The sequence below is a fragment of the Podarcis gaigeae genome, assembly GCF_964106915.1.
Source record: "Podarcis gaigeae genome assembly, chromosome: 1".
NCBI lineage: Eukaryota > Metazoa > Chordata > Lepidosauria > Squamata > Lacertidae > Podarcis > Podarcis gaigeae.
Window position 1 is genome coordinate 79,928,927 of NC_139678.1, and position 27,232 is coordinate 79,956,158.

General features: G+C 45.5%; 2 protein-coding genes across 7 annotated transcripts in view; one reads left to right on the forward strand and one right to left on the reverse strand.

Moving 5' to 3' along the window:
• Window positions 1–4,724, forward strand: part of RAB3IL1 (RAB3A interacting protein like 1) — a 31,895-nt gene extending 27,171 nt beyond the window's left edge. For all 5 annotated transcript variants that reach the window (XM_083699567.1, XM_083699569.1, XM_083699566.1 and 2 more), the window contains one exon: window positions 814–4,724. In XM_083699567.1, coding sequence (XP_083555693.1) covers window positions 814–896 — 83 coding nt within the window. In that variant the 3' untranslated portion in view covers window positions 897–4,724. The remainder of the gene's footprint in view (window positions 1–813) is intronic.
• Window positions 4,645–26,938, reverse strand: LOC310825522 (eosinophil peroxidase-like). 2 transcript variants are annotated; one of them, XM_083699269.1, is made up of 18 exons: window positions 26,903–26,938; window positions 24,127–24,226; window positions 23,469–23,562; window positions 23,133–23,308; window positions 22,908–23,040; window positions 21,051–21,180; window positions 20,396–20,602; window positions 19,305–19,665; window positions 18,366–18,526; window positions 15,903–16,161; window positions 14,482–14,652; window positions 14,104–14,341; window positions 11,444–11,655; window positions 10,581–10,745; window positions 9,408–9,539; window positions 7,617–7,713; window positions 5,863–5,971; window positions 4,645–5,819 (listed from the first exon to the last, which is right to left on the reverse strand). In XM_083699269.1, exons 2-17 carry the CDS (start codon window positions 24,194–24,196, stop codon window positions 5,878–5,880), a joined length of 2,700 nt encoding a protein of 899 aa, XP_083555395.1. In that variant the 5' UTR covers window positions 24,197–24,226; window positions 26,903–26,938; the 3' UTR covers window positions 4,645–5,819; window positions 5,863–5,877. The 2 variants fall into 2 exon arrangements, with proteins under 2 accessions (XP_083555395.1, XP_083555394.1); XM_083699268.1 differs by having other exon boundaries at window positions 4,645–5,971.
• Window positions 26,939–27,232: the final 294 nt, after the last annotated feature.

A 27,232-nucleotide genomic window follows, 5' to 3' on the forward strand; every position in this document is an offset into this window, starting at 1 on the left:
TTCCTAGCATGGAGGAACTGCTGACTCAGAGCTCAGCTTTTCATTCAGAGACTTGGCTAGGAGCTCCCAAGAGGGAGGGATCGATTCTTCTCCACTCCATCTGCACAGCTTGTCATTTTTACCCAAGGCAGGCTGAAGATGAATGACATTTCCACACTAGCCAAATGAAGTGTGAGGCAGAATGCAAAGCGAGGGGCAGGGAAACCAGATAAAACGAGATGAGCAAGGTGAAGCTGAAGTTAGGATGGCTGCAAGTCCAGCTTTGATCCTGGTAGAATTTGGCCCGTTTGAAACCAAGCTCTGGTCCACAGATACTTGCCAGATCAGTGAATGGGGAAAGATGCAGTGGCCGAAATGTCAAAGCATGTGCTTAAAAAGAGTATCCTAACACCATGCCTCTAACCCACAAGGGAAGTAGCTTTGCCAATCCTTAGCCTTCATTAGCTATATTAGTGGCATTCAGAAGGTGCTGCTTCTAATGTTAATGGATGATGGGTGGTATGCACATTTAATCAATGTATTTTTTAAGAAAAGACAAGCTGAACATCAGCCTGCTGTGTTGCTCTCCTAGACACTAGATGGGTTGGCTTTTCCAAAAGGAGGATGTAGAATCTATTAGATACCAGCTCCCATTAGCCCTAGCCAGCACAATCAGTGGTTCGGGGTGATGGAAGTTGTCATCCAACAACATCTGGAGGGCCACAGCTTCTCCACCCCAGTGTAGAGCAAAGAGGCGTACTTGTCTTCTACTTTATGGCTGTCTCTGGTGCTTCACTCTCCTCTCTCTCTCTCTCTCCCTCTCTCCCCTTGCAGTGGAATTGATGTACTGGGAAATCATGCGTCTCAGAAAGGAAATGTCCATAGCTAAGCTGGGGTTCTTCCCCAGTGAGATGTAGCTGCGGACTGGCACTCTGGAAGGGCATCACCTTACCACTACTCCGCCAGGCAGCTAGAGGGCTTGACCCAGCACATCTCCTGGTGCTGGCAGGATATAAACTGAAGCTGCCTGATGTAAACTGAAGAGATAAGAAGCACAGATTTCCCCATTGCATTATCTGCAGAGCTTCCTGACAGTGCTTAGCCTGATGCGGAGTGGCCAAGGGACCAGTCCTTCTGTGGCTCAACTGAATGAAGTCGTCTCTGGACTCCTCCCTTCCCCTATCTCTATGCATTCCACAGCCATTATATATCAAGTCTTCTTCAAAGATCTGCTTCTGCAGGTTCTGAGGCCAAGGCTGGCCCTTGGGCTCATTATCTGCTTGCTGCTCTGCAATGCAAATGTAGCTGGGCATTCCCACACAACAGAAAGAGAGAGAGAGATTTGGACTCTTCCACGCAGCTGCCAACTCCAACCGTGACTGGGCACGAGGGTGTTAGTGCTGTATGGTGGCCTTGTTTGATGGCCTCTACGTGTGTGTTCTTCCAGTTGTTTCCCAGGCAGCTCTCCTCCTGAGGAGCCCGCAAGAGTCAGCCGGGGGCTGGTTTCTATTTATAGCTCAGGGTTTGCCGTTTGGTTGTGTGACAGATCCGATACCTTGCTCTGTGTAGGCAGGCATCTGTTCTAGGTCAAAACTCTGGCTGGAGCCTCGCTTGTGCTGTAAAAGTGGGGAAATTGCATAACAGGCAGTGGCCCACAACCACATTGAGGTCAGCTGTGCGAGACCGCAGATGCTTTTGCTCCCACTCTACAGGCCAGAGAGTTGGCTGCTGCCACATTAGTTTTCTAGGGAGCAGCTGTCCTCAGCTGACACCCTCCTCCCCACAGGCTCCTTCACTGTGCTTTGTTGCAGTCCAAACGACACTCTTGTGGTATTTTGTGCAACACATTTCAGCTCCGCTCCAGCTTCCCATTTGGTGCTTGCGTCTGCCTTGACAGTATTATAGACTCTTGTGTGAAACATTCTCTCTTTTGCTTCATTCACGTTGGAGCTTAAGGAGGACTTCACATATTGAATATTCTGGCACAATTTTGGGGTTTGTACAGCTCAGCCTTCCCCAACCTAGCACCCTCCAGAGGTTTTGGGCTGCACCTCTCATCATCCCTAGGAAACACAGCCTATGGTGAAGGATGATGGGAGTTGGAGTCCAACAACAGACTGGGGGACACCACGTTCGCCACCCCTCATGTACATCCTGCATTTATATTTTTTTAAAGGGGGGAGGATGGGGATAATATTTGGATTCAAGTGATACAAATAAATCTTGGCCCCTGAATTGTTTTGGTACTGTAAAAAAAAAGAACCAAACTTGATTCTGAATTTGTAAATCAGAGTTGGAAGACCTGTTGAATGTTGACAGAAGTGAAAAGTCTTCCTCACTTAGCTTTTGATACGAATTTTTTTTTAATGGGAAGGGGAAAATGAGGCTTATCTTTTGGATGCTGTGCCTGATTTCTAAAATGGGAGCAGCTAGGGTTGTGCTCTAGCTGGAAGCAGCATCCTCTGCCCTGAGAGCCATTTCCTCCTATTCCCAGGCAAATGGGAGGCTGGCTGGTGGCTGCTCAGTAGTGAAGGGGAGGCGCTCTGCCCATGCTGGAAAGCACCCACTATGCTATATTCCACAGATGAGCTCTGGCACTGAGAACGGGGCTTCAACGGTGAACCCTGGTATCCGTGAAGCCCTGACAGCATCCATGGCCAAAGCATCTCACTATAAATACAATGAAGTACATTTAAATCATCTTGCCATAGCGAGCGGTTGCATCATCACCTCTGGTTCCATTAGGCAGAAACTACTGGCTGGTGCTAAAACGTCTTGAACACCCCAGTGCTGCTGGTTGCCCCATGATGCCTGCACTGTACGCCTGGCTTTGTGTGATCTTGTGACTGGCAATCCCAATTCCACTCCCTGGAGGAGGAGCACCATATCTGCTTTCATAGGAAAGAATCGCCTGCCTTTTGGGATTGTGTGCAATGGAGAGCACTTTTTGGTATCATTGAAGTAAATGCCTTTTCTTTCTTTTCTTTCCTTTTGAGTGCAGTATCTCCTTAGTATTGCAGGTAACCTCGATGGCTGGAGGAGAATTGTGGGTTCCCTGCCACTTGGCTGCTCAGTGGTCCAGGGCTTGGTTTCATCTTGATCACATGTAGTAGCACTTGCATGCTAAGGATTATAGTAAATATATATATAAATATAAATATATATATGTAACTTAAAAAGCTATTCTCCCCAAAGAGGTATCTGGGAGAAAATATTATTGGAATTTATGCTTACAGGAGAAAACGTTGCAACAACACTTGCCTCTTCCTGCTTTAGACAAGGCTTGCCATAAGTGAAAGGACAGCTTCTCAAGGGATCCTCTTGACCTTGCTCTCAGCCGTGGGGCATTCTGCTCCTCACCTCTGCAGGGATGGTGAACTGCCCAGCAGGTTTACATCCAGCAAATCTTGAAATGGCAGAATTCCTAGTACCATGGCCTGCTTCCCATTTCCTTGCCTGCGTTTGTGTTTGTGGAGGGGTTTAGCCCTTATTTCCTACAGCTAATTTCACTGTGAACATTAAATCCTTGATTCAGTAAGAGAGGATTCCCATACTATGCTCCACAGGGCAAGCTGTGACCCTCCAGATATTGCTGGACTACAGCACCCATCATTCTTGCCTATTGGCCATGCTGGCTGGAGCTAATGGGAGTTGGAGTCTTCTACAAATGATCAAACCAGGCCAGCTCCTGGTTAATGACAGTCTGCATGCTGCTTTGCACATTATGGCAAGCCACAGACTTACCATGACCACTTGAACGTGATGGCTCCCTAAGAAGAGCTCGCACCTGCTTTGCTCCTCCCTAGACTGCTTAGGTCAACATGTGACAGCAGTTAAGCCAAGGTTTGGCCTTCATGGGATCCTGAGTAAGGTCTCATGCCCTTAACTGCAATCTGTAATCGTAGCACAAAACTTGGCTTCTGAGCTAGGCGAAGAGCCCAGGATCTGATGACATGCTAAGCCAGACTCTGGCTTAGCTCCATGCAACAGTGACCTAAAAAAACAACCCAGGAAGGAGCAAAGCGGCTGCACTCTTCTTCCTAAGCACCAGCATGTTGATGTTAAGTCATGGTTTTGCTTAGTGTGATGGGCAAGCTCTCAGTGCCTCTCCAAGAAAGAGTTCTGCTGCAGGAGAAGCATTCAGTCGCTCATCATCTCCACGCCTTGATAAGCATAATTATTAGTTGCCATATTTCTTCTATCGTAGAAAGACTTCCCATACTATCTACCTGGTTTTTGCTGCAGCAAATTAGGAGTGCTATCTGGAAATTCCTTACAGTAAACAGACACTACTCTACTGGAAGCAGGTAATGACATTGGAAGCTGCCTTCTATTGAGTCCAGCCTTTGCTCCACCTGGCTCAGAGTTGTTTGCACGTCGCTCTCCTTGCTCTCCATTTAATGGGTCAGATGCTGTAAGTGGGAGTCCCGATGATGATAAATTTATTGAAGAGCCTGGCTTTCTAAATTCATCCACCACTCACAGCCACTCTCTCCAAACTGCTGGAGGAAGCACCTGTTTTGCTTCCTATCTCTTACGGGAAGGGGCAACTGCTGAGCTGTTCTCTTGGCTGCATTATTATCTCCTTACTCACATGTTCATATTTTAATAAAATATACTGATCTCTATTTAATAAATAGACTGCAGTACTGACAGTGAGGCTGGTTCTTATTGCCTTTGGGCTGTTTTATTCTTTTTGAAGCCTGCATGTATTCCAGCTGCAAAATAAACAGCACATTTTCAAAGCAGAGTTCATTGTATTTCTCTCCTCAACCCCTAAGAAGATTAATTCTTAAGTATGAGATGATTTTAGCTTCCTGTAGTGAAGAGGTGTGCCCAGAATTAACTCTAGTACACACTAAGCTTGGATCACCATCAGTTTGTGTCAGGATTACCTGCCACCTGGGCCTTGAATAGATTAAGCGGTAATTAACCAAGGATAGGAACTGCCAAGCTCAGGCTGAGACTTCAAAGGCCTGTTGGGTCCAGCTGGCAAACGAACACAGATACTTCTGTCTTGCCTTCTTCGTGGCTAGACAAACAGCCAAGGGGCAAAGTAGACGAATGGACATTTGCAATGCAACATTGACAGTATAAAAATAAGTAGTCTCAGGTGTTTGCTTTTGGAACAGAGGAATGACACCAACAGATGTGGCACTGCTTAACTCTTGAGATGGGACATGTGGTTCTCCAGATGGCATTGGACTTCACCCCCCATCAGCCCCAACCAGTATGGCCAACTGTTAGGGATGATGGGAGTTGTAGTCCAACAGCATTGGGAATGTCACAAGTTCCCCACCAACCATTTCCTCTGCTTCAAGTTTCCTCCTGGACATAACTCTACTGCACGTGCATTGGAACCCTGATGGGGATAAGCAAACTCGTGTCTGGGTGAGATAAAATTGCTTCCTTTCATAACCACCCCCCTCCTGATATGATCCCAATCTATTTGCAGGTATTTTCTAACTTGCCACCTCTGGCTGTCCCTTTATTGGCTGAGGATCCATTAGGCTTTCTTTGCCTTACTGTTTTGAAAGGCTATGTTAGAATCCTAAGAGTTGGAGTGGTGCTACGGAGGCAGGCGAGAGCAGGGATCATCAAGTGTTGTCAGTATAGGCTTCTCCCTAGGGCCAGTCTGAGAGGGCTACCTGCCTCCCCCTCCTCCAATCACGCCATGGGCTGTGCCCAGAGCACCCAGCAAAGCCCCTAAGTTTGACCAATCTTCAGTGGTCAAATCTTCTTTGCAACTCTCTAGAAAGATGGGGAGGAAGGGCATTCTCTAGAAATTATTGGGCAAGAATGATGTGAGAAATCTTTAAACTTGGAAATAATACTAATTCAGAGCCACAGTGGTTTGGGTTCCTGAGATGCAAGGCCTGGAAGAGAACTTGGGGAGAGCTAACTTGAGTCAGGATTCTGGCCTTCTTTGGAACAATCCTGGGGACAGCGACTATCTCTAGAAAGGGAGGCCTCCTCCTTGCTCCTGAAGCACCTAGGAAGCAAAGAGCAAAACAAATGGTCATGAGTGCTGACGGGGCAGGGCAGGCTCTTCAAGCAGCATGGGGCTGGAGGCTAGAGAACAGGGGCCATCTTCAGTTCTTGAATCAGCTACACATTTGGAGCAGCTCAGTCTGCAGGAAGTTGTTGTGAAAGAAGAGATCTTTACCAAAGGAGGAAAGACACACTTGTGAGTCAGAGGTGCAGACTCTGTTGCCCTTGGGATGCTGCTGGAGTCCAGCTCCCATCATTCCAGGCTGCTGGCTAGGGCTTTTGGGAGTTGGATCACAGCTTTCCTGCCCCTGCTGTAAGTGCTGGCATGGAGAGATAATAGATGTGGGTGTCACTAACGCACACAGAGGTGAAGGCATGGGACAACACACTCTGGGCTGAAGGTGGTATAGGCTGTTGGGCTTGGCCCTTAATGTTTCAAAGGGGAAACTAAGAATCATAACAGTACGTTTCATAGTTGTGCTATTAAGGCAGGGCACTAGGTGTTGGATTTCCAACCCATAGCAGCCCCAACCAGCATAACTAATGGTCAGGGGTGATGGGAGTTGCAGCTTGGCAATGTTTGGAGAGCCACAGGGGCCCCACCACTGACTTGGTGGGGCAAATAAGCCTATAGCTGCAGTGCAATCCTGCATTTCAGAAGAGAACACTTGCAGTTAATCCAAAATGTACAGGACTAAAACATTTTGCAGTGGTAAAGCTCTTTGTAAATAGTAAAAACCAAAACAAAACCCAAATAAACAGCAAATGTCAATAGGAGTCCCCACCTCCGGATAGCTGTAGTTGTATAGTGAGCCACTCTGCATTTCACAACTTAAATGTGTGAAGAATGAGCTGTGATGTGTCTTAATACTTGTTTTTCTGATTTCCACACAAAGCTGCTTTACTCCACTCTAGCTCTTAGGAGTGAACATCTCCATATTAGGAGAAATATACAGGTGTTGTTCCACACAGAAGTCAGCCTATATCTCCATGTGTCTCTCCAGAAACATCTGAGGACACATGATGTGGATTATATTGTGCTCTGGTTCCCTACCTCTTTGCAGGAGACAGCCAATGAGATGCAGCAGGGATTTTTAAAACCCTCCTCTTTAAGTAAAAGTGACCAAAGTGTGTGTGGGGAGGAGAGATGTGGCAATCAGATGGCAACCAGACATATAGCTTTGTACCTCAGGTTGCACTATATAAACACACTTCTGTAACTAGGAATTTAGTTCCACTGACATGCATGGAGAAAAACAAGAATAATATTGGATGTAAGTACATGCAAGCTGCAGCAATATTCAATGACTTTCCCATCTTCTTCCCTGGCCTTCAAGAAGGATTCATCTAAACTAGGGAGAATGTACATCCCCAACACATGGAGAGGGGAAGCACAAACCCCTCGTGCCAGCAGAAGAGGCCAGAGGTCCATTTGTGGCACTTGGAAAAGTTACGTGAGCAGAGAATTGAAAAGACAAGAAACCCAAAGGCCACAAGAAACCTTCACAGGGCCAACCAAAAATTACCAAGTTGGTCCTACTGAATCTATTACTTCACTTTGGCTTTTTTCCTCTAAGTGGGCCAATGCGACTACATACATTTTTTTTAAGGAAGAAAACATTTCCAGAGGTGTAATTCAGCCATACCTTCTATGCAGTGCCACAGCTATAGCGATGAGAGAAATAGCTCCGGCCACAATAGCTGCAGCTGCAGCCAATGAAGTAACAGTGACTCCTTGGCCCCCTAGGACAGAAAACAGCAGCGCTTTTAGGGCAGATCTCACGTGCCTTGCAAAACCTGTGGTGCCTTTGGAAAACTGTACGGTTCTGGTCACCTCGCCTCAAAAAGGATATTATAGAGTTGAAAGAGGTTCAGAAAAGGGCAACCAAAAGGACCAAGGGGATGGGGCGACTCCCCTTGTGAGGAAAGGTTGCAGCGTTTGGGACTTTTTAGTTTAGAGGAAAGAAGAAGAAGAGTTTGGATTTGATATCCCGCTTTATCTCTACCCGAAGGAGTCTCAAAGCGGCTAACATTCTCCTTTCCCTTCCTCCCCCACAACAAACACTCTGTGAGGTGAGTGGGGCTGAGAGACTTCAGAGAAGTGTGACTGGCCCAAGGTCACCCAGCAGCTGCATGTGGAGGAGCGGAGACGCGAACCCGGTTCCCCAGATTACAAGACTACCACTCTTAACCACTACACCACACTGCGACATGACGGAAGTTTAAAGAATTATGCATGTCATGAAGAGAGTGGATAGAGAAAAGGTCTTCTCTCATAACACTAGATCTCATGGGCATCCAATGAGGCTGAAGGTTGGAAGATTTGAGAAATATAAAAGTACTTAATTCATGCAGCGGGACGCAGGTGGCGCTGTGGGTTAAAGCCTCAGTGCCTAGGACTTGCCGATCGAAAGGTCGGTGGTTCGAATCCCTGCAGCGGGGTGTGCTCCCGCTGCTCGGTCCCAGCGCCTGCCAACCTAGCAGTTCGAAAGCACCTCCGGGTGCAAGTAGATAAATAGGGACCGCTTACCAGCGGGAAGGTAAACGGTGTTTCCGTGTGCGGCTCTGGCTCGCCAGAGCAGCGATGTCACGCTGGCCATGTGACCCGGAAGTGTCTCCGGACAGCGCTGGCCCCTGGCCTCTTAAGTGAGATGGGCGCACAACTCCAGAGTCTGTCAAGACTGGCCCGTACGGGCAGGGGTACCTTTACCTTTACCTTTAATTCATGCAGCACATAGTTAAACTACTTCCCACAGGAGGCAACGATAGTCACCAACCTAGATGGATTTAAAAGAAGATTAGACAAATTCATGGAAGAGAGAGGGCTATTGGCGCCATGATGGCTCTGCTGGGCCTCCGCAGTTGGAGGCAGGAATGCTTCTGAATGCCAGTTCTGGAAACTGCAGGAGAGGAGATGCTCTTGGGCTCAGGTCCTGCTTGTGGGTTTCCCAAAGGCATCTGGTTGGCCACTGTGAGAACAGGATGCTGCACTAGGTGGGACATTGGTCTGATCCAGCAGCCCCATCTAACCTTCTTAAAAGTGGGCAGAGCAACAAAAGTAAAAAAACCCCTGTTTCTGCACACACTAATGCATACCTTTCTATCCTTCAGACAAGCAAAAGGCATTATCAGCGTTCAAGGGGAGACGTGTGGTGTGGGGAGAGTCTTGAGGGCTAGAAAGAGAAGCTGCCCCCCCCCCAGGCCTACAGTTTACCACCCCTATGATGGAGGAAGACTCCAGGAATGACTCTTTTAGTTCCAAGTATAAGATTGCTCTGAGCGATCAAAGCCATGAGATAAGGGAGAAACGCAGCTGGAATAAGGATGCAGACATCTCCCAAACCCTTCCAATTGGCTTCTCCCAGTGAGGAAATGAGGTCAAGGGCTTTGCTAGACCTTCCGGCTTCCTCACAGCCTGGTCCCTTGACCCAACCTACCAATGCAGGTGGTGCCATCCTGAGACGGAATCAAGGAGCCCTGACAGGCACATTTGAAGCTCCCAGGTATGTTCACGCAAATCTGCAGAGAGGGGCAGGGATTCTCTTGGCTGTGCTCACATTCATCAATGTCTAAAATGACAAGAAGGGGGTGGGGGGCAAAGAGAAAGAAAGGAAATGCTTAGAGCAGTCCCTGCAGCATGAATGAGGAAAATGAAACGGGAAGAAAAAGTCCAAAATTTCTGATTTCCTGACATAGGACTAGCATCTCTGGAGCCTCCTTATTTGAGCCTCTCATCAAAGATAGACTTCTGTACTTCTTAATAAATAATAATAATAATAATAATAATAATTTATTGTGTGGCTCCCAACAGAATATTAAAAATACGATAAAACATCAAACACTAAAAACTTCCCTAAACAGGGTTGCCTTCAGATGTCTAAAGTCAGATAGTTCTTTATTTCCTTGACATCTGATGGGAGGGTGTTCCACAGGGCGGGCACCACTACTGAGAAAGCCCTCTGCCTGGTTCCCTGTAACCTCACTTCTCACAGTGAGGGAACCGCCTGAAGGCCCTTGGAGCTGGACCTTAGTGTCCAGGCTGAACAATGGGGGTGGAGATGCTCCTTTTCACAGTTGCAGTGCTGGATTGACACACAAACTAAGTAAGCCACTGTTTAGGGCCTCAGATTACTAGGGGCCTCTAAGCACACACAAAATACTAAAGTTCAAGTTTCACATAATTGGCTAATAATAATAGAACATTACACTTTTTAAAAGCATTGCTATAGGGCCTCTTAAATGCAACAAGGCATTGGGTCTCTTGACCTGGGCGTGAATAGCAGTGTGATCTGAAGGAACTGGACAGCAGTTTCTGTGACCACCACCGCAACACACAAGCGTCAGAGGCGCAAGCCAAGCATGTGTATGGATACACTTGTAAGGCCAAGTCTTACAAGTGTATCCATACAGACTTGACAAGAAATCTGCCTGCAATGTATGTCACACATCTAGGTGGGAAGGGGATAGCAAAGCTATAAATAAAAGTGGGAAAGGGGCATGAGGTAAAAAGTGGCAAGGAGTGAGGCTGAAGAGGGGTGGCGCCATTGTTTTTAAAAAAGAAAGCAGGACATACTTTATACATACAAGGCTCTTATTGTGGTCGGTCTTACCTCGGCAAACAGGCAACACAGTGCTCCACTCTCTGTCCTCAACATTGCAGGTTATAGAGGAAGGACCCTCCCGAATGTAGCCAGGCCAACACTCAAAGAACACCGAGGCTTTACACTGGACGTAGTGGGCTCCTTCAACCAGAGGGACCGGCCCACAAGGTGTGTCTGTGGAGAGAGAAGAAGAACACAGCAGAAGGACTTCCTAGGAAATGCACCAGTTTGAAAGCTGCACTGCACTGGAACCAATTCCCAGATGCAGGCCTCTTAACGTTCCATGTTCCCAAATGGGAATGAGTGAATATTGCAGGAGGGGAGGAGAAGGGAAACAAAGAGAGAACTTTTTCTGGATAGGGCAGGGCAGTGTGTGCATAGTTGGTTGTGAACACACAGAACGCAACAGATAATGACTGCCTTTGTGTGAAATTAACAATTTTTCAAAACCCAGCTTTTCCAAGTTACAGTTTACACAGGGACAGTGACAAATGTCTGGGCTGTGGCAGATGTATTACAAATTTATTACTAGCTTTATTATAAAGGTACTAACTGTAATAAATTTATATTTATTATCAGCACTTTTTTCTGGGGGTACTCAAGTGTATGGAGTACTGGCACATTTTTTTTTTGAAATGTTAAAAGTGTGGCATTTACTGTAACAACATGGTGAGTACCACCCTTCCGTAAAAAAAATCCTACAGCAATTTACATAAAGGAAAGCATGCAATATACTGGTATATATAAAAGTTATACACCCTCCTCCCATCCCTGAGACTCCTGAAGGTGGCTGAGAACAGGCTTTCAAACCCTCTGTGAACTGTGTTCTGTGTTGTGGGCACTCCAGGTGTTCTGTGTTGTGGGCACTCTACCTGCTGAATCTTCCCTCCATGCGGCCAGGTCCACTCTTGGAATCTGGGAGCTCTTGCAAGACACAAAGTCACTTGGGAAGTGACTGGTTGAGAAGACGTCTGCAGGGAGGTGGTGGAGGTGGGTGTTGTCGCAGAGGATCTGGAACAAAGTCACCTTTGCTAGCTCTTCCCTCTGGCGAGGGGTGAACACTCCTTCATTCTCCCACCAGAACCTGCAAAAGAAAAGAGGGAGAGAGGGGGAGCAAAAGCCTGTTCATGGATACCTTATCTGGCTGAATTCATTTATTTCCTGCAGTGCTTCGTGCTACTGAATGTAGCCAGAAGATAAGGAAATGTATAGGAAGGAAGGAATCTTTCCCTCACCCTGCACCCTGCCCCAAGTTTGAAATCGAGAAGTCAGTCATGTGGATTGTGTAGATGGCATTAATGCCACAGTGAACCCTATTTGTGGAATGGTCTGCCAGGAACAGGCAGCAAACCAGTCCAGCAACAAACCCATTAACTCCAAGCATATATCCCACACCTCTCACCATCTCCAGTCTAGTTTTGTACTTCTCACAGACGGGGCTAAAGAGCTGTGCTTCGGGCTTGGCTGTACCATTGAAGGCTGCGAGGGTGTTCATACAGCTGAATAATCATCCCACTACACTTAGAAAACTAGGTGCCAGGAATAAGGAAAAGGTAGAAAAACACTGCTAATAACAAGGCCCATGGAAGTGATTATATTCCAGCTGAACTATTTAAAATTTTAAAAGATGATGCTGTTAAGGTGCTACACTCAATATGCCAGCAAGTTTGGAAAACTCAGCAGTGGTCAGAGGATTGGAGAAGATTAGTCTACATCCCAATCCCAAAGAAGGGCAGTGCCAAAGAATGCTCCAACTACCGCACAATTGCGCTCATTTCACACGCTAGCAAGGTTATGCTTAAAATCCTACAAGGCAGGCTTAAGCAGTATGTGGACTGAGAACTCCCAGAAGTGCAAGCTGGATTTCAAAGGGGCAGAGGAACCAGAGACCAAATTGCAAACATGCACTGGATTATGGAGAAAGCTAGAGAGTTCCAGAAAAATGTCTACTTCTGCTTCATTGACTACACAAAAGCATTTGACTGTGTCAACCACAACACACTATGGCAAGTTCTTAAAGAAATGGGAGTGCCTGATCACCTCATCTGTCTCCTGAGAAATCTCTATGTGGGACAAGAAGCTACAGTTAAAACTGGATATGGAACAACTGATTGGTTCAAAATTGGGAAAGGAGTACAACAAGGCTGTATATTGTCTCCCTGCTTATTTAACTTATATGCAGAATTCATCATGCGAAAGGCTGGACTGGATGAATCCCAAACTGGAATTAACATTGCCGGAAGAAATATCAACAACCTCAGATATGCAGATGACACAACCTTGATGGCAGAAATTAAAGAACCCTTTAATGAGGGTGAAAGAGGAGAGCGCAAAATATGGTCTGAAGCTCAACATCAAAAAAACGAAGATCATGGCCACTGGTCCCATCACCTCCTGGCAAATAGAAGGGGAAGAAATGGAGGCAGTGAGAGATTTTACTTTCTTGGGCTCCATGATCACTGCAGATGGTGACAGCAGTCACAAAATTAAAAGACGCCTGCTCCTTGGGAGAAAAGCAAGGCAAACCTAGACAGCATCTTAAAAAGCAGAGACATCACCTTGCCAACAAAGGCCCATATAGTTAAAGCTATGGTTTTCCCAGTAAAGAAGGCTGATCACTGAAGAATTGATGCTTTTGAATTATGGTGCTGGAGGAGACTCTTGAGAGTCCCATGGACTGCAAGAAGATCAAACCTCTCCATTCTGAAGGAAATCAGCCCTCAGTGCTCACTGGAAGGACAGATTGTGAAGCTAAGGCTCCAATACTTTGGCCACCTCATGAGAAGAGAAGACTCCCTGGAAAAGACCCTGATGTTGGGAAAGATGGAGGGCACAAGGAGAAGGGGATGACAGAGGACAAGATGGCTGGACAGTGTTCTCGAAGCTACCAGCATGAGTTTGACCAAACTGTGGGAGGTAGTGGAAGACAGGAGTGCCTGGCGTGCTCTGGTCCATGGGGTCGGTCACGAAGAGTCGGACATGGCTAAACGACTAAACAACAAAGAACCCTTCATCCTTCTGCAGATTTTAAATTGTAAGCTCATTGAGGGTAAGGATCTATTTATTTTCTGTTTATGTAGGCTGAACTTTAACCCTGTACTACCTGCTGTGGTCCTGATATGGTTGGCTACCACCCTCCCCGTGCTTGTTAATTTGCACTGAACATGTGGGGTGGGGGTGCATTATTCAGTGATTGCATCTTTCGTTTTCATTTGCTAGGAATAACTGAATCAGTCTGTTTCTGATCCATGTCACTTCCACATGTGTTCACCCAAAAATCCTTTCTATTCCATTTCCTCATTATTCTGTGGCTTTTTGTAAACGAAAGCCCACTCCAAATTTGCAATTAAATACACACTTGAGCATGCATTTCTAACTTATTTTGACTCTTATAGCTGACAATGGTGTCAAAACAACTGAGAAGTGTCACAATAAGCAGATAACCTGACCTGCACATTAGTCTGGGAGGTACAGATCAGGCAAGTTTCTATCTTGGAATTTGCAAAGACTACATTCCTCAAAGATTCCCTACCTGTCACCATCTCGCAGGGCCTGGAACTGCCTTCCCAGCAAGCAGGCAAGCAGTTCCCCCACTCGGGCACTAGGCAGGAGAGGTTCTGCGATGGCCCCAATCCAGACATCAATGTTCTCAGGCGTCCCATACAGCTTGAGTAGTTTGTGAGCCAGGTAGCTGCTGTTGAGGATATGCTGCAAGTCAGAGAAAGTGTGGGCCTCTGGGAGACCGCAGAACCTCCTCCAGGAGTTGTAACCTGGAGGGAACACCAGAAAATGGCATTTGAAGAGAACATCAAGTGTTAGTTCTAGAAGGAGGTACCCTCTGCTTCTGATAACCTCTCTCTCTTTTTTCCTCTCTCTCTCCTGCCTCTACCCCTGCAGCAGTGTTACACACCTGGCAGTCCATGGTCCCGGCCTCTTTGCAGGTTCAGAGCTGCCAGGTCAAGGGACAGGGCCTTCTTGGGATGAAACAACTTCTCTGTCAGCTCCTCTGGCATCATCTGAGTGGCTGTCTGGAGCTTTGCAAGGGTGAAGATCTCTCCACGTAGGATAGGATCGATCCCTCCTAAAGTTTGTGACAGAACTTCAAAGCCAGCGAAAACAAACCAGCATTCAGTCTTTATGGCAAAGCTCTAGGGCAACTTCTCACACAATCTTTGGCATTCTGAAGCAGATGATTCAGTAGAAAGCACTGTTATTAATAATCCATGTGCACAGCCTTCTCAGCACCAGACACAATATGCAGGTGTTTTGTGGGCAAGACATTCATGATGATCAGCTTAGCAGGGTCCCTTTTCATGTGTTACACCCAGAAGCTGTGTTACATTTGCCCCAGTTTCTAGGACAAGCAATGGTGATATGGGGTGGTGCCACAGGATGGCTGAAAGATGGCCTCCTCCCACAAGGCCCAGGGAGACACAGAAACAAGCTGCACTCTACTGACATGGCAAAGCACCGTAGGTTGAACCCTGCGGCTGACTATATTCACATAACTCGGAAGTGGAATGGCTATAAGCAGAAACCCTGGGGATTTTTAAGCCTAACAGAAATGGCACACATTTCCTTCCAGCATCTCTGAATGTTGTAACCCTGCAAACAATTCTCTTTCGCTGCTCTCCACAGAACCATTCCTGGCCATATGTAAAGGATGCCACTCAGTCTCACATTCCCTCAAATTCCTCAACAACAGCAGAGGCTTAAAAAGAAAAAGAAAAAGTACAGACACTTTATTTAAATAACATGTTGTTTCAGGCTGTTTTTAGAATGAATAAAGGTGGTAACCTTATGACAGCCCTGTCACTCCCTTACAAGATTCCTGTCACCAGGAGGATCTCAAAGCCCCCAAACACATTGTGACAGGCTTCCCTAGGCCTGTTTTATCGCATACATTCAATGAAGGCTCAAGCCACAATAAAAATATTAAGGTCCTACTGCAGGAACTTCTAGTTGATTTTGCTGCAACTGATTAATAAGGCAGCCACACTTCTGGAATTCAGACACTCAAAAACATGATTTACTCAGCACAATCTGAGTACAATAGTTCTTAGATGAAGAATGGGGAACCATTGGTCCTCCAGATGTTGCTGGACTTCATCTCCCACCATCCCTGACCACTGGCCATGCTGGCTGTGGCTGATGAGAGTTGGGAAAACATCTGGAGGGCCACAGGTTTCCCACCCTTGCCCTAAACGTTGCTGGTCTCTGGGGCAGATTTGGGTTCAGTGGGACTAACACTGTGTAACTTGATAAATGACGTCACCAAAAACAACATGCCCTTTCCACCCGCTCCTATCTCATGTGTTGCCAGTTCTGTACCTTCCTCGATGATCCTCCATGGGGAGAAGAATGACTGATGAAGAGATATGCTGGGGTGACTGGGATTCTCCTCAAAGTTTTCATCCAGACGGGAGAGGAAAGGATTGATGGTGACGTGGGCAAAGCGAAATGCAGCTGTGGCAAAGACATTGGAGATACGGGGGTCAACAGACTCGTCGTAACCAGAGTATGGAGGAAGGTAGGCCTCAGTGGCTTCTGGGCCAAGGATCTTTGGGACATAATCCCTCCAGTTTATAATCTACATCAAGTGAACAAACATAAAAAGGAGACATATACTTGAGTTCAATGGGCTTGATTGAGCATCTATTGAAACCAATGGATTTCTATTTCTATCTGCTTTGTACCAGGCTAAGTCCAGTAGATATGAACACTGAAAAACAAGGTGAGAGCACACCACATGGAGAAGGTAAGAGGAAAAGAGCCTTGCTCTTCCATTAGAGATGGCCATTTATGAACGGCTAATTTCCTAATTTACATATATGTAACCTATATCATACATGGTAACTGGCTGGCTGCATTATCCTGCCGAGTAGTAAAGAGAATTTCACCACACAACAAGTGCATTCTGAGGTAAAATGGTTGGTGTGTCTCCATTTTGAGTCCCTTCCTGAGCAGTGCCACTGCTACTCACTAGATGGATGGTTGCCAGAGGAGGAATCTCAATCAAGCAGGGGACCATGGAGATGTGCAACAGGAGCAACAAACGAAAAGCATTATTTCATTTGTGCTCAGGCTAAAGTGGAGAGAAGCAGTCAAAATGGCAGCACATTCACAGAATTGTACCATGGAAGATACAGATTTGTTGGGAAGAAATTGCTCATTGGGCCTCAACCACTGCAGTGCAATAGATAAAAGTGTTGGGATGCATGCAAGAGGCTTGGCCATGAAGCTCACCAGTGGCTTATTCCCAGGCAATAGCTTTCATGTTCATCCATCTCACAGGTTGGCTGTGAGGATAAACATGCTAAAATAACATTCCCTTTCCTCTGAGACTGCAAAAACATTCTGTGAGCTCTGTTCCCTAAACAACTGGGATGTCTCTGAATATTCTGTGCCACCACACTGGGTCAGCCAAACTGCTGTCAGGTGCTTCATTGCCTGTTATGATAGCATAATATGGATGACCTTTTAAAAATGAATTTGTAAAAAACCATCTGGATTTATGAGAAAAAAAATTCCAATAATGTCAGCGTTTCTTCTCAGGGACTTTCATATCTGGTGAAACTGAACCATGCCTCAGAGAAAACACTTGAATGGGATTCCCCCCCCCCTTTCCATCCCTTGCATCAAGCAACTGCAGACGCTCTAGAAGGGAGCTTGACTCCCAGGAGGGAGATCAGTGTTCTGCAAGTTAAAGAGTTTTTCTATTTCACTGCCAGCTGCACTTTGACCCTGGTGTTAGTTTTGCGGTTCTTGCATTTCTTCACAAGAGGCCTGGTAAGATTAGAGCGCCTCTTGTGCAAACATATCCGCCTGCATTAACATGGCTTGTTGAGTGTTTTCAGAATTATCGGCTCTTATCTGACATAAGAGCAGGTTCCGCAAAGCAAGCAAGGTGGAGCAGCGTGTGAGTGATTGGCAATAGCAGCGTATTCGGAGCCAAACTGACACAGAATGCAAAGCTGCTGTAGAAAACACCAGCTGCATGTTTAGATCCCCTCCATCTTCCCCATAATATCTAGTAAAATTTAGCCATGTCCTGACATCACAGCAACCGTGGTGCATTACATTGTAGAACCATAGAGTTGGAGGGAGGGGGCCTCATTATAGCCCAACCCTCCTAGTCCCCAAACACGACTGCCATTTTCCACGGCAGATCTACACATACTTTTCAAGTAGTTCGAAGGATTTTGTTCCAAGTAAACAAATAGGAGCATAGCCTAAAATCCATTGAACTCAGTGGGAATTGATCACTGATTCAGCATACGCATTGAAAATCAATCATCTTGCATTTACTTACCGATCATTTATCTGCATGCATAAAAATTGTAATTTTGGATAGAAACTGGGACATAATTATTTTTAAAAATCAAGTGCACATGCTAGCCTGTGTTGCAAAACACAGATACAAAATTGTTATGCTGTGTGATTTTATGACTGTTTACCCAGAAACATTCTACTTGGCAAATGTGCTTAGGATGACTGTGGACCACTTGTGATGCCATAGAAGCTGTTGGCAGCTGAATGGATATAAATGAGGACCAAGGGAAAGGCCCTATTAACCAGCAAATCTTTTCTGTGAACCGCCCTGAGACCTTCGGGTATAGGGCGGTATATAAATTCTAATAATAATAATAATAATAATAATAATAATAATAATAATACATACATACATACATACATACAATCAATCTGGATGTTATGTATAATCTGCCCCTCAATGGGAACTGTATCCAGCCCTCTGTTGAAGGAACTAAGCAACGACATGCCTGAGGCCCTCACCTGGAGGTAGGCCCCAATGACTTTGCGAGTCTCCTGATACAGAATTTCCCCACTCCAGTGGGGGTTGAGCTGGTGGAGGGTGGTAGCGATCCTGTTGCTCTCCCTCAGGAACACTGTGTGCAGGACTTGAATGCCTAAATGTTCATTGGACCGCGAGTCTCCTGGCAAGGAAGAGACCAATGCACACAGTAAATGAGATAGAAGTTACACAGCCTTTGGCAGGCTTTAAGCAGCCTGCAAAAAGGAGAAAAAAGAGATGTTACATACATGTTTTGAGTGGCGGTAGCCCTGTTTTAGTATTTTCACCATTCACTTCCATCAGTGGAGATCCCACTGATGAAATTTTGGCTCCAGATGTTTTCCCCTGATACCTCAAGGTAGAAGCCACCCATCTCCTCAGTCCCTTTTCACCTTGTTCCCAGCATCCAACAGGACTGGCATCCCTCTGAAAACTCACCCACGAAGCTCCCATATATGGACCAAGCACACAGGTCAGTTATGGAGGGGAAGAACCCTACAGCCTATAGGTGGTGCTATTGGACTTGTTAAACCACAAGTCAGACAAAGCAGATCCCATTAATCCTGAAAGGCCCTGCAAACATTCAGGGGACTCCTGTACAAAGCTAGGAGACCCACTGCAAAGGAGAACAGGGCTCTAATTACTTTAACAGCTGCACAGAAGATGGCATTTTGGCATCTTGTCTTGCAGGGCTGAGAAGGCTGCCCGTGATAAAAAATCACCTCCGTTAAAGAAACGAAAGTCCTCTCTTCCTTTTCATCTGGCCCACTGTTCAGCAGAGATGGGAGCCTGTGCCATGAGTCCCCAGTCAGCATGGCCAACAGACAAATATGCTAGGAGTTGGAGTCCGTCCATGCCTGCAGGGCCACAGGTCCCCCATCCCAGCTGTATTCTTAATAACTGAGAAGCCTTCCTCTTACCTGCCACAAAGCAAGGAACGTCAGACGCATTGGCAAGGCAGGAGTCCCGCGTCAAGGCACAAGGGTTTGGGGATTTCTTCTCAGCAAAGGGCAGGAGCGGAAGGCCACCGTCGGAGAACTCCTGGTTGACGGCCAGAAGCCCCAGTGCCTGGGTGAAGTTGCGGAGCTTCCTGGCCAGCGAAGCCGTGCTGCCATAGATCATGCTGCCGTCCACAAAGGAGGTGAGGCTGTTCAGCTGCTCCCGGGGCTGCAGCTGCCCCTGAAGGAAGCTGGATTGTCCACTGCCACAAGCTGGCGAAGAGCGGATGAAAGGCATGCACTTCGTTGTCCCCCCACCCAGGCGGAGGTCGCCAGCAGGGATCTGGCACAGGAGAAGCAGAGTGGTCAAGAAGCCCTGGGTCTGATTGACAGGCGGCCAGGAAGAATGGAGAGCTCACATTCTTTATCGAGTTTCCACAGCGTCCCACACAGAACCAGAGTCTAAAGACAGAGGTGGTTCTCCCCATGCCACACTGCACCCCGAGACAGGGACATAGCTACAGAGTGACCCAGGGGGATCTGAGCCCCCAAAATCTACTTCCCCTTCCCGGCCTTTAAAAACTATTCCTTCATTATTTATTTCCTAAACTTTGCCTTCTTGCTGAAAGACAGCAAGCTGAAATTGGCATCTCTGCATATGTATTAGCATATATAAATGATCTTAACTAGTGTGCACTCTGAGCTTTTTTTAAAAAGGACCTAGCAATGGATGGATTAATTTCAAAACGGTAGGCCTCATTTTTTTTGCTTTCATGCTCAACGTGGCTATAAAGTCACCTCATGGAATGAATTACATTGTACAGATTTCACGTCTGGTTTTGTATTTTAAAAAGCTCTATAAGCAAGCCCTGTGGACCTGTATGGATATGACAGTGGGGGAAAGTATTTGTGAATCCATGTACTTCTGAAACACTCTCATGGGGGTTGTGACATATATAAACCAGCTCTACTTCACATTTTGGTAAAAGGTAAAGGTGATGGTCCTTACTATTAAGAGGACTACGGTGAGTTTTCTTCTTCCTAAGTTTTTTGTTGTTCATCAGTGTCTTTACCTGGATGGGGAAGCACGGATTCCGGTTGATGCAACCATGGGAGCAGTCTGCTCCATCCGTGAAAGAAACGGTGCTGGCACTCTGGGGGGTGAGATCCATGTCGTGATCAATCCACTGGCCCCACTCCACCAGCATGTGGGTGTAGGAGCTGTCTAGTGAGATGTTCTCATTCCGTGTATGCAGGATTTCATGGGACACCTGGCGCACCTGGGAGAACAATTCATTTCAAATATGAACACTGTTGGTGTTTGTGAATAACGCAGTATATTTTTCTACTTTCTGTGGAAATGCAGTCCAAACTAGTCATGCTTTTTGTGGAAATTCTAAAAAGTTACATTTCGAGTGCATACTTTTTGACAGTATTACGAGACATGGAATCTGCAATTGTCATGGAGTGTCTAACTTGTCCATGGGAAACTATGAAAATGTCATGTGCTCCTCACCCTTTCATGCCTTCACAGATACACCTTCCAACATTTCTGTGTAAAGACCCAGTAATGTTGGCATGTCATGCAAACCAAAGGGTGCTTTTTTTAACATCTTAACATTTATTTCAAAGCTAAGAAGGAAAGCTTTGGAGTTGTCTTATAAACCCTGTGTGAACTCTGCCATCTCCATTCATAAGAGATTCCAAGTCTTGCCTGCTGCCGCATACCAAAGGCAATGAGAAGCCGTTGTAAGTCTTGGATTGATTCCATCCTTTGGGTGCAGAGAAGCCATCCTCATAGTCTGCGGGCAACCAGCGGGCATAGGCTGTGTTTGCTGCTCCCCAAAGTGGGTTCTTCCTGCAAAGGAGAATGAAATCTATTAAAATGCAGGAAATGGGCAGGTGGCATTGGGCTCACATAAGTAGAAGGTGGAGAGGGAAAATGGCTCCTGAATGATACTACTTGAGAGTGCAGATGAGGAAATCAGGGGACTGTATGGTCTTCCATATCCAAGATACTAGCTCATTGAAAGCAATAGATGTTAGGGAGAAAAAGATGTCAGCCTTTCCCTGGGTGTGCCCATTCTGTATCTGCAAGTTTTTGTTTCAGTGGGAAAATTTCAGCCAAGATATCCCTTACTCACCAGAGGATTTACCAAGTGGAAACATTTTACTACCTCATCTGTGCAAACTAAAGAAGCACGGGGGATGCTTTATTTGATACAGAGGATTTCCTAAATAACAGCAAACAGGCAGCTTTCTGTGGTGTATTGATTCATAGCCTAGGATACCCATGGGGGTGGTCTGTACTGTGTGTTGGGCAGAGGTTTGTGAGCAGATAATTTTTGTGTGGTTTTAAAACTTTATTATTAAAACAACAACATTCAGTATTGGTTTAGCACTGTATATAATATATATTGAAATAATCAATATACTGCTATTTAGTTTTATGGAGGTATGATTGATGTTTATGTTATGTTATGATGTTTATGGAGGTATGATTCCTCACGAGTATGTGACTAAATATATATAAAAGATTACTAGCCATGTTCAAAATAAAGATGAAATTTTATGGAGGGTTGAAATTGTTAAAGGACAACTTTAAAAGGAAGGGCTGGGCTGAGGTTGGGTAGTTAAATAAAGATGGTAAAATATACAGATATCGTTTGCTTCCATTCGGCAAAGGGACAATTCCCCACAGTTGGTGTTTTAAATTGTTATGAAACAAAAATAGATATGTTAAGGGTTCTGCTGGCAATATAATTGTTTTCTCTGCCTTTCCCCATTCTTCTTCCTCTACCTTTCTTGATTGTTTTATAGAATATGGCAGTATTTAGCTGATTCCAGCCTGGCTACCAGTTGCTCAGTTTGCCCTGTGTATGCTAGATGTGGGGCCTATGGATCAAAAACAAAATGATTCCTTTGGAGGTCTTCTGTGGATTTTGTGTTCAACTGCTGTATCCCATGTCTTACAGCAGTATTCGCACAGGGTTGTTTAACTTCCCAGCAAACGTCATGCAAGCAAGTCAGAATGAAAAAAAGTTTTCTGGAATCACTCTGTATTTGCATACAAACAAGAATTACAAAAATAAAAATCAGGAATCCCCAGTATTCTGTTTTCAAAAGAAAAGGCGACTCTGTAAAAATGCCCTGGGGGAACATCCTACTATCAGCAGAAAGTGGGGAGTGTAAAATCATCTCTGATTTTCCCTACTACCTGCAAGACCTGTTGCAAAAAGGCACAGCTAAATATAGCTGACTTTCTTCACAGTTTATGTTATTTATTAAAAAAAATATATAGACTGTCCTGTCATATAAATCATCAGCAACAAAATACAGCAACATTTACAAGTACAATAAAACATAAAATGTCATAAAAACAAGACAAAAGGGTCATAAAAAAGACAGGCTTGTCCTGAAAAAAATGAAGCAACTGAAGAGGCCTCCTGGCTTTAAAAGGTCTTCAGGAGTTACTTGAAATTAGTAGCGGGTCAAAGGGTATTTTGAAAAGTGCAATTTTGCATTTAATAATATGGCCAGTGCTTTTGCAGGTTGCAGGCCTAAGGGCTGGGCCAGCAGAATTACCTGTTGTTGCACGTCCCATCTATGGATCTGTACTTTTCAGTCAAACAGTTGTCTGAGCACTGGATGGGCCGCAGTTGAGCAGCACAGCCAGTTACTTCTGCCAAGGTGGAGAGATCATGGCCGCTTAAGACTCCTTGCAGAAGAAAAGGGAGAAAGAAGATTCTCAAGAAGGTCAGGAGGTGAAGACTGGTACTTCGCGGCCTGGGTGGTGGTTGCAAGACACACCTGACATGTTGGCATAACGCTTCTCCCGCGTGTACACAAGCTGCCGAATGAGCTCCACTGTTGTGTCCATCAGCTCAGCCGCATGAACCGCCGCGTTGGTCTCTGCCTCGGGGTGCTTGAACAAGCTCAGCAGGTCGCTGGCACTGAGGGATCCCTTGGTCAGCACTGCTTTCCCTCTAGGATTTCACAGAATGAGGCATGGCTGAACAAAGAAGACCAGAAACCCCCACAAGGCCTGGGGTGTAGGCACAGCTGGGGGGGGGGCAGGAGCAGAGAGCATGACAAGTAGGGAAAGAAAGATGCTCTCTGCCACCTGCGTCACCTGGAAATTCATACCTGCTTCTAGAGCGATGATACGCCAAGGAGACCAGCTGCTTTGCCCGTGCCAGGGCCTCTCTCACCAATGGCCTTTCAAGTTTGCTGTCGTTTTCTGAGTGAGGCAAAATAGTAGCCCCAGAATGAAAAGAAATACAAGGGTCCACCTTGGTTTCCATGGCTGAGTACAAACCTATTTGTTTCTAGGCCCAAATCAAGGTGCTTATGATTACATTTTAAGTCCTTAATGGCCAGGGGTCAGGATACCTGAAGAGCTGCTTTCTTCCTTATGTCTCTGCCCTGCTTAGGAGATCATCTCATGAGACTCTGCTTTGTATCCCATCCCAAACTGAAGTGCGACTGGTGAGTTTGCAGACTGCTTCTTCTCTCACCATTTTCAGATGACTACTGAAAATAACTTTATTATTCCACTGAGCTTTGAACAATTACTTGAGCCTCTCAATCCCAATGGATTTTAACCATCTGCATTTGACCTTGTGTTTACATCTGAGCTCTGGGAGCGTTTGACTGGTGCCCATTCCTGATTTCTGCTTTTTAGGACTGGTCTTAAAAAATGGAAAGGATTTTATTTGCCAGTTTTGTAATTTTGCTTCTGACGGCTTTACAGTAAACTGAAAACTATAACCGATTGGAGCTGAAAGTGCACAGTATAGGTTACCTGCATGGGCCAGATTGGCATGAGTGCTGAATAGGGATATGACCACAATTGGCACAAGTCCAGGGAGCATCACTTGGGTTGGAAAAGCCGCCACAGAGTGCTGAGGATTGAACACATACACGGATTAATAATTGCTACAGTGCTGTGAATAAATTATCAGCAACCCCCTTTCAGACAAAATTGGTGTTTATGTAGATGATTTAAAACTTAAACATTATGCATACATGGAAATAAGTAAGTAAAAATCAATATATGTCATCGAAAGATCCACATGCAGGTATATGCCCTCCAGTGTGCTCTCATTGCTGTGTACAAAAAACATGAGCCATGTTTACCCTACTGTTTCTTATGAAATATTTCATTTCGATGCATTTCTGTCCCAAACTAGCTTCAGTCTGAACTGCAAAAAATAGTTTTAAGCCAGTAATGCGCTCACACAGTCTAAGGACAGAAACTGATCTCTGCAATCAGTAGGCTTTCTGCCTAAGAGCACTCTGGGAAAAAGTTTGTTGCAGCTGGCAAGTGATATGCCTTATCCTCAGCAGGGGATCAGAGAAAAGATGAGCAGCCTGACTCTCCTTCTGCCTCCCAGCTCCACCCTCCAGAGAGGAAGAAGGGATCCGATTAGAGAAAGGAAATATGGTGAGATCCCTGCCTGCTGCTTTAAAAGTATGGTGGTGTACGCAGCCTGCCTGAACTGCTTGTGCCCCTGCTTTTCTCTCCCTGTAACCTTTCCATATCCATTTGTGGTCCTGGTTTCATTCCCTGTAACAGTTTTCTTATCTGTTCTCTCCTGTGTAATTTGCTAGGTCAGATTGCGTTAAGGAGAGTGGATTCAGAGATCCGCACACATCACTCTTTGAAGTGCAAGGCCATCTGATTTTGTTGGAATAGATTTCATTGCATCACCCTTACGAAGTTGCCCAAATATCCAGCCCTTTATCAGTGAGGTTCCCTGTCATCACCTGTTTTCAGTTGAAAAAGAAGAGATTAGCAGGTGAGCTGAGGAAGCGAAAGGCAAAGGCAACAGGAGGGCTATGTGTCCATTAGCCACTATCAGAAAGTGTTCCTATTTGCTTGAGAGATATGATAATCTTTATATAATGTTCATCGCAGACGGGTTTTCCAAAGAACAGTCAGTCAACCTATTTATTCTCCTCGAAGCCTGATTTATTAGTGGGAATTAAGGTTGCCAAGTGACCCAACAACAACAACAAAAACCAGTTAGGCCTCCTGCTCTTGTGCCTTTATAGAGGAATGTCAGCTCCAGAAATCAGCAGCTGAACACAGCACAGAGAAGCATTATTCACCCGCCAGTGTGTGCAGATCAAAGCACTGTTGAAAGCACAGGAGCAGTTTGAAAAGTTAGCAGCACTATTAGGAATAATTAATTAGGCACATATGGAAATTAGGGTACTGCATTTTATTTTATTTTATATTTTTAATGGCCTTGTCTTGAAACTTGCAATTTAATAAGCAGCACCCAAGGAATGTTATACCTTCCATACAGGCGGGATACAGATCGCACACACAGAAGCTATGCATGAGCTAAGAAAAGAAAGGGAATAATATATATTTTTAAAGCGCACCCACAATTCCAGCAGGAGAAATACCAGGATACAGAGAAAGCAGGAACAGAAGGCAGAATGAGAAACTTTAGCTAAATAAAGACTGAGATAGTGCACAGATAATGAGGTGTCCAAGTGATGTCACATCCACCCCACACTTTTAAAGCACATAGCTTAGCTGCAATTCCCAGCATCCTTTAACAAACTACAGTTCCCAGGATTCCTTTGGGGAGAAGCCATGCGTATTAAATGTAACAAAGAGGACAGGGCTCTTGCACCCTCCCCACTTGTGCAGCAGAAGGCATTTCAGCATGGCAAGCTACACCTGCTACTATTCCCGCTTCTGCACAACTATTAAAGTCGTCCTCGCTCTGGCCACTTTACTTTTGGTGACCTTATCCAAAGGAAACAAACAGCAGACATGCAGGAAGGCTGTGAGAGGCAGAAGGTGAAAGATCAGGGGCAGAAAAATACAAATGAATGTCCTCAACCAAGAAGCAATATAATCTATACCAAAAGAACAAATAAAAGGACCATGAACTGAGTAATCTGGGCTGGATTGGTATTATATGCAATGCTGACAAAATACAGATCAGGCTGGTGGGGAAGGGAGGATACAACAAAATGCAGCCTTTAAAGAACCGCACAGGCAGAAATTCAAAAGGTACAGCTTTCCCCAACACACAGAGCAGATCCACCCAATTATTTCCACCTCTGCCCCTGTCCAGCTGGCCCATGTGTGGAGAGGTGTACACCAGTGTGTATACAATTTTGTGGCACACAGTGATCATAACTTCTGCACAGAAGCAGACCCAGGGGCACCTCAACATGCATTGACGTCTGTATCTTCCGTTTTTGCAGCGCACAGACTGCCCACACTTAGGAGCCTATGTGAGCTGAAATGTACACATGTGCAGCTTTCTTTGCAGAAGTCCCAACCAAACTGTACCCTGCAAAAATTGAGAGTACAAATGGTTGGTTGAGAGTGTTTAGTCCCTTGAAGTAAGGATCAATGCACAGAGGTCAGAGATGAAGCCAGCAGATCCCACCCCAATTTCCCCTCCAAGCATAAATATTTAGATTATTAGCACACACTATTGCGTCCATGGAAAGGAGGCATAATTTCTGCACATAACAAATGTGGGTGCTCTCACCCTATAGTTAGTCAGGCTTCTGGGGGGGCACCTCAATGAAGCCCCTGGACTTACCACTGCTTGGTGTCCTATCGTCCAAATGTCCCCCAAAGCCCCCCAAAGGCCTTGCAAGGTTTGAGTCTTTTCTCCAGCTGCCTTCCTTTTATTTGCTGGCTTCTAAGGAGGCATTTCCAGAATGTTATTATCACCTTGCCAGAACAAAGCCCTTTCAAGGTAACTTCAAAGAAACCTAATTAGTTTTACAGAGCATGAGGATATTTTATCTTCTTGATATGGTCTTCTCTCTCTCTCTCTCTCTCTCGAAAACAAAGATAATCTCTTTGGATATAGGATAAAACAATTCAAGTTAAAACAGGAGGTCCAGAAAACAGCTTCATATTTGGA

Bases quoted from the DNA above. Each gene is read 5' to 3' on its own strand.
- LOC310825522 (XM_083699269.1), bottom strand. From the start codon at position 24,196: ATGCTCCCTGGACTTGTGCCAATTGTGGTCATATCCCTATTCAGCACT. The intron at 23,309-23,468 runs GTATGAATTTCC...GTGAAATCCTAG, and splicing joins TATCATCGCTCTAGAAGCAG to AGGGAAAGCAGTGCTGACCA. The intron at 14,653-15,902 runs GTACAGAACTGG...CACAAACTTTAG, and splicing joins ATGGAGGATCATCGAGGAAG to GAGGGATCGATCCTATCCTA.